Source organism: Mangifera indica, chromosome 1, assembly GCF_011075055.1.
Source record: "Mangifera indica cultivar Alphonso chromosome 1, CATAS_Mindica_2.1, whole genome shotgun sequence".
In the NCBI taxonomy this organism is placed as follows: domain Eukaryota; kingdom Viridiplantae; phylum Streptophyta; class Magnoliopsida; order Sapindales; family Anacardiaceae; genus Mangifera; species Mangifera indica.
Window position 1 is genome coordinate 280,027 of NC_058137.1, and position 11,774 is coordinate 291,800.

The 11,774-nt window shown below is 32.5% G+C and overlaps 1 protein-coding gene across 1 annotated transcript; it reads left to right on the top strand.

The window, feature by feature from the left end:
- Positions 1 to 6,180: 6,180 nt before the first annotated feature.
- LOC123223767 (abscisic acid receptor PYL4) lies at positions 6,181 to 7,267 on the top strand. Its single transcript, XM_044647129.1, has one exon. It carries the CDS (start codon positions 6,387 to 6,389, stop codon positions 7,053 to 7,055), a length of 669 nt encoding a protein of 222 aa, XP_044503064.1. The 5' UTR covers positions 6,181 to 6,386; the 3' UTR covers positions 7,056 to 7,267.
- The last annotated feature ends 4,507 nt before the right edge of the window (positions 7,268 to 11,774 follow it).

The window sequence follows — 11,774 nt, forward strand, 5'->3', positions numbered from 1 at the left end:
ACGGCAGATGTAATTATCTTGATGAATGATATATTAACACGTATTACATAACCCTGGAGCAATTGTGGGATCTTGGCCGCACATCATGCATTAAATAAAGCTTGATTAAGGATTAATAACTTCAAATTAAGATTGTAAATTTTCGTGCTTTACGTGTTATTTATTTTTATTAAAGTGTAAAAACATATTTTTTGAATAAAATTCTGTAAAAATTGGTTTATAATGTTATTTCCCAAGTCGTAAATAAAGTATATATACACATAATCAATTTTTTTATTTACAACACTGTACTGGATAAGGGCATAATTGAAGACATATTGTTGAATTATAGAGTTAAAAAGTAAAACATATAATTAAAGTATAAGTCTATTTAAGAAATAAGGATATTCTTAAGATGGTTTTGTCTAATACTCCAAAGTTTATATCCATTATTATTATTATTATTATTATTATTATTGATATTTTTTGTGAAAATTTTGACAGATTTACATTAAGTTGATCCAAATCCTACCTTTATGATTGACATGTGAGAGACAATTCAATATTTGAAAAAATATATTTGAAATGGTAATATTGTATATATTTAATTTAAATATTTAATTAAATATTTAAAATTAGATACACATAGATTGTATATGAAATGTTGTTTCCTCCCCCTAAAAAAAGGCACAATACTTTGTCTGTCCATGCATCAAAATCAAACGTTGGTAGAGTATAAATGAATAAATATTTTAAGAAATAATCATCACCAAACTCAACTCAGATTCACAGTACCTGTCTGGCCATCGCCATAATCGATCACATGCTTGCCTCACACTCCAATTCTGATACAAGTTTCAGAGACCCAACAAACCATATAGGAAAATTAATAAAAATAAGCACAAATCTGTCCGTTTATACGTTTTTAGGCTAATTATAACATTTTTTATTTTTATAAGTAAACCAATATTTTTATTTCAATAATATCCCCTTCTCATTTTACATAACTAATTTACTTACATAGTTTTCATCTTATTTCACTATCATTTCCTCTCTCAATGTTTTTCTTATATTAATACTCCAACGATAACACATTTTATCTGTACTCTCTCTGTCATTCATTATCATCATATATCAAATAAGTTTTTTTTGCGTTTCCTTTGTATAAATAATAATCTGTATTCAAAAAACTGTAAAACTAATAACTTTTATAAATATAAAAAGTTAAAAATTATAATCAGCATCTTTGAGTGCTTGAATCTTTTTATAAATATTTACATTTGTGCATTCAATAGTTTTGTTACTCAGATCTAAGTAAAAATGAAAATCGCAGTACATTTATGGTAAACTCCGTGTTTGTGTTTACGTTTGGTTTGCGTGTTTGCGTGGTTTGCGTTTCCGCGTTTGCGTTTGCGTGTTTGCATTTGTGTTGTTTGCGTTTACGTGGTTACTTATCTCTTTTAAATTTTTTTTGTGCAGGAAATATGGGTAAGCTAATATATTTGCTTGGATATGGTGGACATTGGGTTAACGGAGGTGATAATAGTTTGAAATAAGTTGGTGGAGTTCAAACATTTGTATCAATTAGTAAAAAAATAAATTTTGATAGATTTGTAAAAGCAGTATGTTCTCATTTGGGCATTAATCAAAATTGCAATATTATAAAAATTTACATACAAAATCCGACCACCTATAGTGATTTACCATATCTGTTGAAAGATGATTTTGATATACGGATTATGATGAGGTTATCAAAGACACATAAAAGGTTATCAACAATTGCTTCATAGGTTATTTACCATTTGTATTTATTTATTTGGTTTATGTCATCTTTATCGATTGGGTGTAAATAATCTATTGTGGGTATAGTTTAATGTTGGGATGTTATTGATTGGATGAAAAAAATACTTTTTCTGAGAATGTGCGTCGGTTGTGATGGTTACGATGGTGGCTAGGGTTTTTACAGTGAAACTCTAAATCTATCGAATTATATATATGGATGTTTTGAATGGTATACAATGATGTAGTTTCGATATTAATAGATGTCTAAAAGTGTAGCCGTCGACACGAAAGTCACGCAAATTTATAGCACCGCGTAAACTGCGCAAAGCTCTCAAACTGCGCAAGGCGAGCAAACTGTGCAAAGCACGTAAACCGTGCAAACACAACACAAACAATGCTAACTGTGCAAAGCATGCAAACTGTGCAAATACATCGCAAAGTGCACATACAACGTAAAGTGCAAACTACGCATTTTGCGCAAAGCGCCCAACCGCGCAAACTGCAAAGCATCAACGCCCGCGCAAATCGCACAAAGTCGCACAAAATATTGTTCACATAATGTGATATTTGCTTTGTACATGTTTAAATTTAAACTTTATTGAATGAAACTCATAACATTTCATTTTAAATGTGTTTTCTAAGAAATTTTCAATTAATGATCAAGTGGGGTTTCAGAGTAATTTAACTTTCCAAGGAGTTAATTGCATAATCCATAGGTTCAAGTGATTGAACTCTTGGCTGTGGTTCAATTCGTTGTTGTTGCATATTGGTTATGAGTTCTATAGACCTTATAAACACTATAAGAAATAATGGATCTCTTTTATGTGTCTTTGATAACTTCATTATAATCCGTATATCAAAATCATTTTTCAACAAATATGGTAAATCACTATAGGTGGTCGGATTTTGTATATAAATTTTTACAATATTGCAATTTTGATTAATACCCAAACGAGAATACACTACTTCTACAAATCCATCAAAATTTATTTTTTTACTGATTGATACAAATGTTTAAACTCCATCAATGTATTTCAAACTATTATCACCTTCGTTAACTCAATGTCTACCATATCCAAGCAAATATATTAGTTTATGCATATTTCCTACACAAAAGAAATTTAAAAAGATAAGTAATCACACAAACGCAAACCACGCAAACGTAAACACGCAAATGCAAACCACGCAAACGCAAACGTGTAATTTACCATAAATGTACTGCGATTTTCGTTTTTACTTAGATTGGGTAACAAAACTATTGAATGTACAAATGTAAATATTTATAAAAAGATTCAAGCACTCAGAGGTGCTGATTACAGTTTTTAACTTTTTATCTCTAAAAAGTTATTAGTTTTATAGTTTTCTGAATACAAATTGTTATTTATATAAAGGAAAAACAAAATAAACTTATTTAATATATGATGATGATGAATGACAGAGAGAGCACAGATAAAATATGTTATCGTTGGAGTGTTGATAGAAAAAGAGCATTGAGAGAGGAGATGATGGTGAAATAAGATAAAAACTACGTAAGTAAATTAGTTATGTGAAATGAGAAAAGGGTATTATTGAAATAAAAATATTATTTACTTATAAAAGTAAAAAGTACTATGATTGACCTAAAAACATATAAACGGACAGATTTTTGTTTATTTTAATTAATTTCTCAACCATATATATATAAAAATAACAGGCATGGACTTCACCGGAAGATTAAAAGAGACATTCTTATATATATGACAGCTCGATCGATCGCCACCAAATTGAATCATGTATATATAAACCACGGTTTAGGGTTCTTAAATCCCATGTATTGTTTACTTTTTTTTAATTTTTCTATTGTGTATGGTGCATGCATGCATTCTTCTGCTGGATACAATGTACTCGTTCTGGATATTGAAATTTCCTAAACTATACTCAACTGCACTGCGTTTAGGTCAACTTAAATCGGTGTCGTATGTTTTTTTGGTTTAATATTTTTCAAATTATATAAATTGCATGCAAGTAATTTACTTAGATCAATAAATAATATAAGGGTGGGGTAAACGTAAATATTTTAATAGTAAATTACACTATGTTAAAAATGCTATTTTGTTAATCATAATTTAAATTTTGCACCGACATGCATGCATGCCAATTCAGATCATACCATTTACTTTTTAAAGTATGTATATCTTTTTTATTGAATTTTTCAACTAGAAATAGAAAATTAAATTATTTGTACCATTTTCTTTTTTTAGAAATTGATTAGATTGGAATATGTCCATTTTTAATTAGGTGAGGAGATCACAAGTTTGATTTGATTAAAATTTATTCGAGTTTGAAAGTTCATTGGCACCATTGTATTAGAGTTCTTCTTCTCAGAAATTTTTTTTTACTTATTAGTAACTAATTCGAATTTAAGCTAGAATACAGCTGAAGTTAAACTGGGGTAACTGATGGTGATAGCCGATAATCACACATGAAAATGGGTCCCGAACTGCAATGGCCAGCGGAATTGTTCCTCAGAATCATGTGCTAGAGACCCAATTTGTTCAATTTTACTCGATCAGATGAAAAAATCAGATGGGGTGTCCAAGTTTTGGCTCTAGTGGTACAAGAGAAGCAAAGAATCACGTTAAAGCAGCCAAAGCAATTATAAAAAACACATAACACAAATATATATATATATATACACAACTTGTTCTAGTGGCTATGGAAGAGTAATCGACTGCTTAATAAAATACACTAGCCGCTGAATTGAACATAAATAAAATAGAACTGTTTCTTCAAATTTTATTTGAAAATAAATCTTTGCAGTCAGTTTTGATTGAAAGAATCGTTATCTCATCCTTCGACTTTCGACTTTCACACCAAGACCAAGTTCTTGAGAGAGAGAGAGGGAGATCATATCATATGTGTATGGGGTTGGATGCGGGCTCAAATAAGGTTTAGTTAAGACCAATTCTAACGTAAAAGAGTTAATTTAACATAAACGAGATCAAAGAGATCATGTTCAAATTAAATTTGAAAACACTTTTTATTTGAATTCGATCTAACCTTGTATAAATTTAAATATTTGGATTTATTCAAACTTGATTTGTTTTATAAAAACAAACGTAATATTTGACTTGAACTTAATTTTTTCAATCTGAATTTACATTAGTAAGTTAAATAGTTGAGAATGAATCCAAAATAAAATTCAAGATGATAATTTAAAAGAGCTTGTTCAAAATAAGTTTTAAAATCAACAAATTGAGATTTGAATATACAAACAAATAATTTTATTCTAAATTTGACTCAAATTTAAATTTTTAAATTGGTTCGAATATGACTTGTTTATTGCTATCTTGAATTCTAAATTGAATAACTCGTATTGTAGCCAACTGCTATCATTATTTGATATAAATTTGACAGAAACTTTAACCAATAATTCTCCAAACTTTAGCCAAATTTTAGAAAACTTAATTTCAAATTTGGTTTAAAAATATTCAATGTGAAACAATTCGAGCTAAAATAATTAAATCAACTTAAAAGTCCAATTCTTCTGCTTTAAGCTTGAATTCAAAATCAAATCACTCAGTCCTAGTCTAACCCTATAATTGTTTCCTCCTCAACATTGACTAAGAGTAAACTTTTTTAACAGTAGGAAACTTTGGTTTATAAAATTTAATCTGACTTGAAGGTATTTTATTACGAAAATCAATGTCAATATGGACCACTAAGCTCTTTTATTTTATATTAGGGTTCAATCAAATTGATACCTCGTGCTTCACCAACCTGGGGCAAAATGAGCCCTTTTGTCGATACGAATCAAATTGTGTGGCCATGCCAAATTCCCCCATATTTAAACCTGTTAAGCAGCTACCTCAATTTTGGCCACTCATGTTTGCCATGGCCAACTTATTAAGTATCTTATGGACAGTTTACTGTATTCATAATCGATATTTAATAGTTTTTTTTTTTTCAAAAAAGGACATAGGTTATAATTATTTCGGTCTAAATTGTATTAAAATCAATAATTATGTTTGTTTTTATAAATGAAGCAAATTTAAATAGACTCAAACCAAATATAAAGAAATTTAATTACTTTAAACCTGAATTTGAGTCTTTATTCATTAATCTCAATTTCAAATTGATTTTTTAAGATGAATTTATCTCAAATTGAGTCTAGTTTAAACTTGACCTAAATTGAATCTAAGTTTATTTGAGAAATTAAGGATTAACACAAAATATGATGCACTAATCTTTTTAACAAAAACTATGTTAATAAATTTCATTAAATAACCTAAACATATGTAAGAAGACGAAAATACCTTCAATAATTTGTTTTATAAGAAAAAACAAGGATTAAATATGATGATAAATTACTAGTCAATGTAGGGTTAAAATAGTAATTACGCCCACCTGAATTCTAATAAAACCTTCCACCACCCTCTCGTTCTTCCCCTACATATGCAATTACAGAAGCCATAGATTCTTCTGTGTGACTTTCTGAAAGTAAGTGAACCTAACCTAACCCAACCCAACCCAACTTCTCCTTCTACTTCTCTTCCTTCATCCTTTTATTCTTCATACAAACAAACAACCATTCACTAATTTACATACTCTCTCAAAAACCGTGTAAACTTTCTCAACTAAACCAAATGATCTCTCAAAAAATGCCTTCAAATCCTCCTAAATCCTCTCCTTTACTCCACAGAATCAACAACAAGGCTACCGCCACCGCCATCACAGCTAACATGCTTTGTCAGAAAGGCTTCCAAAAGCGTTTTCCTTTAACGTCTGCCACCCCTGTGCCCGACACCGTAGCACGTTATCACGTCCACGCTGTGGGTCCCAACCAGTGCTGCTCCTCCGTAATCCAGCAGATCGCCGCTCCTGTCTCCACCATCTGGTCAGTCGTTCGCCGCTTCGATAACCCGCAAGCTTACAAACACTTCGTCAAGAGCTGTCACGTAATCGATGGTGACGGAGACGTCGGTACAGTACGTGAGGTTCACGTCATCTCCGGACTCCCAGCCGCGAACAGCACCGAGCGTCTCGAGATCCTAGACGACGAGAGCCACGTCATCAGCTTCAGCGTGGTGGGCGGTGACCACAGACTCTCGAATTACAAGTCGGTGACGACCCTCCATCCCTCACCCTCTGGCAACGGAACGGTTGTGATCGAGTCGTACGCGGTCGACGTCCCACCAGGCAATACAAAAGAGGACACTTGTGTTTTCGTCGACACCATTGTACGGTGCAACCTCCAGTCACTGTCTCAGATCGCCGAGAATTTAGCAAGACGCAACCTCAACAACGCTACATGATCTAACTTAGCACTGTTGCCGACCAATGTCTATGGTAATACGCAGTCGTTTTTTTTGTAAGTATCGGATGAGAGTTGCCAAAAACAAACCCCTCCCCCCTTTCCGTTCATCATCATCGTCAGTTCCATTTTTGTGTTTTTTCTTTTTTTTAAATCTTTCTGTCTGAGAAATATTAAATTTAAAAAATGACATAGAGCATTACCATTAATGTATTATAATTGTCGTCGTCATTACAGGTGAGGATATGCGAGATTAGGTATTATAATTGATAATTGTTAATTATTAATATTATAATAGAATATAAAAAGTTGGGCTCGATAAAAGGCAAGTTGTTAGGTGACAGCGAGGCAGCTACAGATAGGTTAAGAGAATGGAGGAGTTGCAGTGTGGACTGTGGAGTCATAATGTGATGCGTGATGTGTGAAGATAAGTTGAGATGTAAAAATTGAAATTGGAAATGGAAATGGACCAATTTGAGATGGTCCAGAAGTTAAGGCGACTGTTGAATTTTTCTACAAACAGAAGAAAACCATTAATCACGTTTCTCGACAGACAACAGCTATAATAAAGATTCAAAATTCAAACTTTCATTGTATTTGGAAGGAATATGCGTATGCCGTTAAGTTTTCTGTCACTATACATGTAGAGGTGCCCTTCACAATGGCTTTCCACTGGACCATGGTTTTTATACCTTGATTGAATCATTCTGTTTGAGACCTGTATGCAGCACTGGTTTAGTGTAACGGGCTAATTTTGAAACACAATTCAAATCAGTTGCATCAAGATGCATAAAATTATCAAATCAACAGCGAGAATGAATTTTCATAATTGATAACATTAGAAAGATCAATGCAAGGATGGAGCTGAAAATAACAAATGACAAAGTCGGTATTGGGAAAAGCTGGAATGACAAGAGAAGTTGGCGAAGAGGAGATCCACGGCTAGGGTTTGCATTGTAAGAAACCAGGGTGTCTTTTTTTTTTCATACTTTTTATCTTCTTTTAATACTTTCTCAAAAACATGTCATTTTAGTCAACCACCATCACCTGGCATTGGACACTCAAATAATCTGAGTAAAATTAGAGCTGAATGAAGCAAAAAGAAGAAGTAATTTGTGAGAAATAATGAAAATAGGAGACGGGTTTTAGTGCAGAAACCAAGAAATGGTTGGTGGTGCGTCTGCAACTTGGTCTTTGATAACACAAACAACTATAACAAAACCCCGAGTAGGTGTGAAAAGAAGAAACAAGTTGCGAATATAAAATATAGTTTAAGTGGTTTTGTTTATCTTTCTATCTATCTTTCTATCTTTCAGTGGAAAAAAAAAAAAAATAAAGAGCTGCAAGTTGCAGAGGTTGTGTTTGGTCTGGTTTGAATGAGTAGGACGGGTCGTGATTGCAAGTTGATATGCAAGTTGAAGGAAAAGAAGGGCCTTACCTGTGGCTGTGTGTAATGTTGATGTGTGTATGCTTTTCAATGCCTTTCACGCCACCCATCACTTTTATATTCTTAATCCGTGGTTTTAAAAACCCAACCAACCGGTTTGATCTATTCCCAAGAGCCAATTCCGTTTGAAAATACGCACATAAAACATTAAAACTCGTTAGGGATTTGAATAGGATGAACTGATCAAACCGGTTCGCGCTTGAATTCTAACCTTACTAATAAGGGAAGTGTCATCAACCCAACTTGTCCATCGAGTCATTGGTATCACCGCTAATTGATCTTCATTAAGTCAATATCCAATTGGGTAAAAAGGCCTTGTTTTGACCTATCAAGTTAAGCATTTTCAAATGGCCGACAAGTCCTTTCCTTTTTGGTCTATCTATTCTATACCTGTGCTTTTCTTAGACATGAGAAAATACAAGTAACATCTCATTCAGTTTGTTGTTACACATTGGCAAGTTGTCTTTCCTCTTTATATTATCCTCAACATGAAAAAAATCATGTTGACCAAAACCTGTGTCAAATTCAGATTATTGAGTCATTAATAAAATCACAATTCATCATTAAATTGGATTAATTCATAATCAAATTGGATAAATCATATCAAATCTCAATTCATTAATTAGATTAATCTGATTAGACCTCATAATCAAATCGAGTAAATCGTATCAGACCTTAATTTATTAACTAGATCAATTTGATTAGACCATTGCATTAACACCATACTTACATCACATAACTAAAACATATATTAAAATGTTGTTTGTCACGCGATAGAAAAAGTTTTTGGCGTGCCATTGATCAATTAACATCATTTCATTAGATATAGCGCATAATTTAATTTGCTTTCAAATTCGTCACATCAATATAAAAAGAGCTACGCACTACGGGTAAAACAACCTACAACCGATTAAAGCATTGAATCAGAGGACTAGTTGAACTTTTATGGAACCTACAGACGGAAGAGTTGGGGGACCATGCAGACTGGCCTTAAAACAAAGGCTTCTGATTCCAGTTTTCTTCTCTCTTTTTATCCTGTTTCTTTTAAGGTGGAGACATTACTGCCACAGAATATAAGTTTAAATAGTGGCAGCTTTTATAATTTTCCATTAATTTTCATTTGAAAATATTATAAAATAATAATGAAGTAGGCAATAAATTGTTATAGCTAAATTAAGTTTATCGATCTCAAGACACCTCATAGCCATTTTATTTCTTATCTAACCACTCTTCTATAGCAAGAATGAGTCAAACTCAGCTCAAATTAACCATTTTAGAGTAGAACTAAGCTCAAATCCACCCGTAATTCTCGTTGGTAATTATTTTTCTTCTCCAACTATTTGTTTTCTATTATTTACTAGTCGAAAAAACCAAACTCAATTTCAAACTGATGTTCTGAATTCAAGTTAAGCTTGGATTTTAAGTGATTATTGATTAGAATAATTAATAAAGCCGGAGAAAAATAAGTCGCCCCCAGAATCTGGGATAACAAAGGGAGAGAGATATGAAGAAAGATAGCAAGCATGCTCGTATAAAGATATGGCTGGAAACGAAAATTTTGAACACGTTATAAACATCATGGGTGGAGATGTACAGATGAAAAAGATATTTCGCGTCGGGTAAAGCCCAAATAGGAGCACGACATAGGCAAGCTAGCACTGTTGTATATGGAAACTGAGAAAAAGATAATGCCCATAATTCAAAGAAATTCAATACCAATTGTCAAGATTCCGGAAAAAAGAAAATGACCTTTTTATTCCATTCAAAAATCAAATTCATGGTAAAATGTTGCAATCCATCATTTGGTAAATTGAGGAGAAGATAGAAGTATGTAATGTATAAGATTGATTGGATGTTCAAGTTAATATTAAAAAAGAAGAGGCCATAAAATTATAATGAAAGAAGTAATGAAAATATGCTAGTATATATAGATATACTGACAATGACTGAGCACCATCGTTATGGACATTAAGTATTTCCTATTGGAAGATTGTCAATTTCAAAGCCAGAAAAAATGCAAAAGAGATGAAGAGAGGAAGAAGAGAGAGAAGTTTGAAAAAGTTGAAGTAATTTGACGGCAACGTATGAAGAAGGATGTTGAGATGTCGACAACTTTAACCTAATCTCTGTATATATTTATTTGACCATATAACAGCTCAGGAGGTATAACCGAAAGATTGATAAACATATAGCCAGCAGCTGGCTTCTTTCTTAAATCTCTAACTTACCCTCACGACTCTAGTTTTTATACTTTTATGTTTCACAAAAAAAACAGGAAAACCGTTGTACATAAGATCGTTGCGAGGTTCGTTGTAAACGAATTCAAAAGTCTGTAGAATCACATTCAATAGTACAGGACAGACAAAAAATGGTGCTATAATTAATTTATTTTCATTACCCAAAATAGGATTACGTCCTATTTAATATATACTAGATAATGAGTATGGAAATGCTATGATTCTTAAGCCCAAACCATTTAATTACTCCAGCTCCAGCTCCAGCTCCAGCTCCAGCTCTAGCTCCAGCTCCAGCTGCTGCCCTTCACCTACTGATCGAGAAATCAGACATGCGTGTCTCACACTTTATACTCAAAATGCACACTAATTTCAACATGTCATACATTCCCAAAACTCTATTTTGGCACCATAATCTTCGTTAGCTAACTAGTTTTATCAAGACTTTAGGCCATCTTTTATGGCGGATAATCTTCCTACAATTTGATTGTGAGATCAGACTTGAATCATGATTTGATTTTATTCAATCAGATTAATCTTGAGTCAGTCGATCCAATAGCTAGCTAAAATAAGTTTTAGTCATAATCTTGATCGAATATGACACCAATTTTCAATCCAACGGGGCAGTCTTGACAGTTTTAAAACAAAACAGCCCATGAGGTTTAACGTTGATCTCTCCGAGGAGTGCCTCCAATTTGTCAAAGACTGAACATCCTATATAATGTTACATTGTATTAATTTAAAGCCTTTAAGCTCTAACACAATAAAGGAAAACAAATTAGAATATAAATAAAAAATATCTTAGCACCTTCTGGGTTGCCGTGAAATATCTTGATGTTAATTGGTTAGTCAGGTCTATTTTTGCTAAATGAGAATCCTCGTAGAAGGGCTGAAAGGGTATTTTCGTAAACCACATCATACATACATCCAATGACAAGTTGCCATCTATAGCTTTCAATAAACTACCAAAACTCTTCTTCCACTGCTCCTAATCCACGAAAATGAAATCATGAAAAATGATCGCCAACCACCTCTCTGA

What these genes read in the sequence shown, in the direction of transcription:
- LOC123223767 (XM_044647129.1), top strand. Translation starts at nt 6,387, where the DNA reads ATGATCTCTCAAAAAATGCCTTCAAATCCTCCTAAATCCTCTCCTTTA.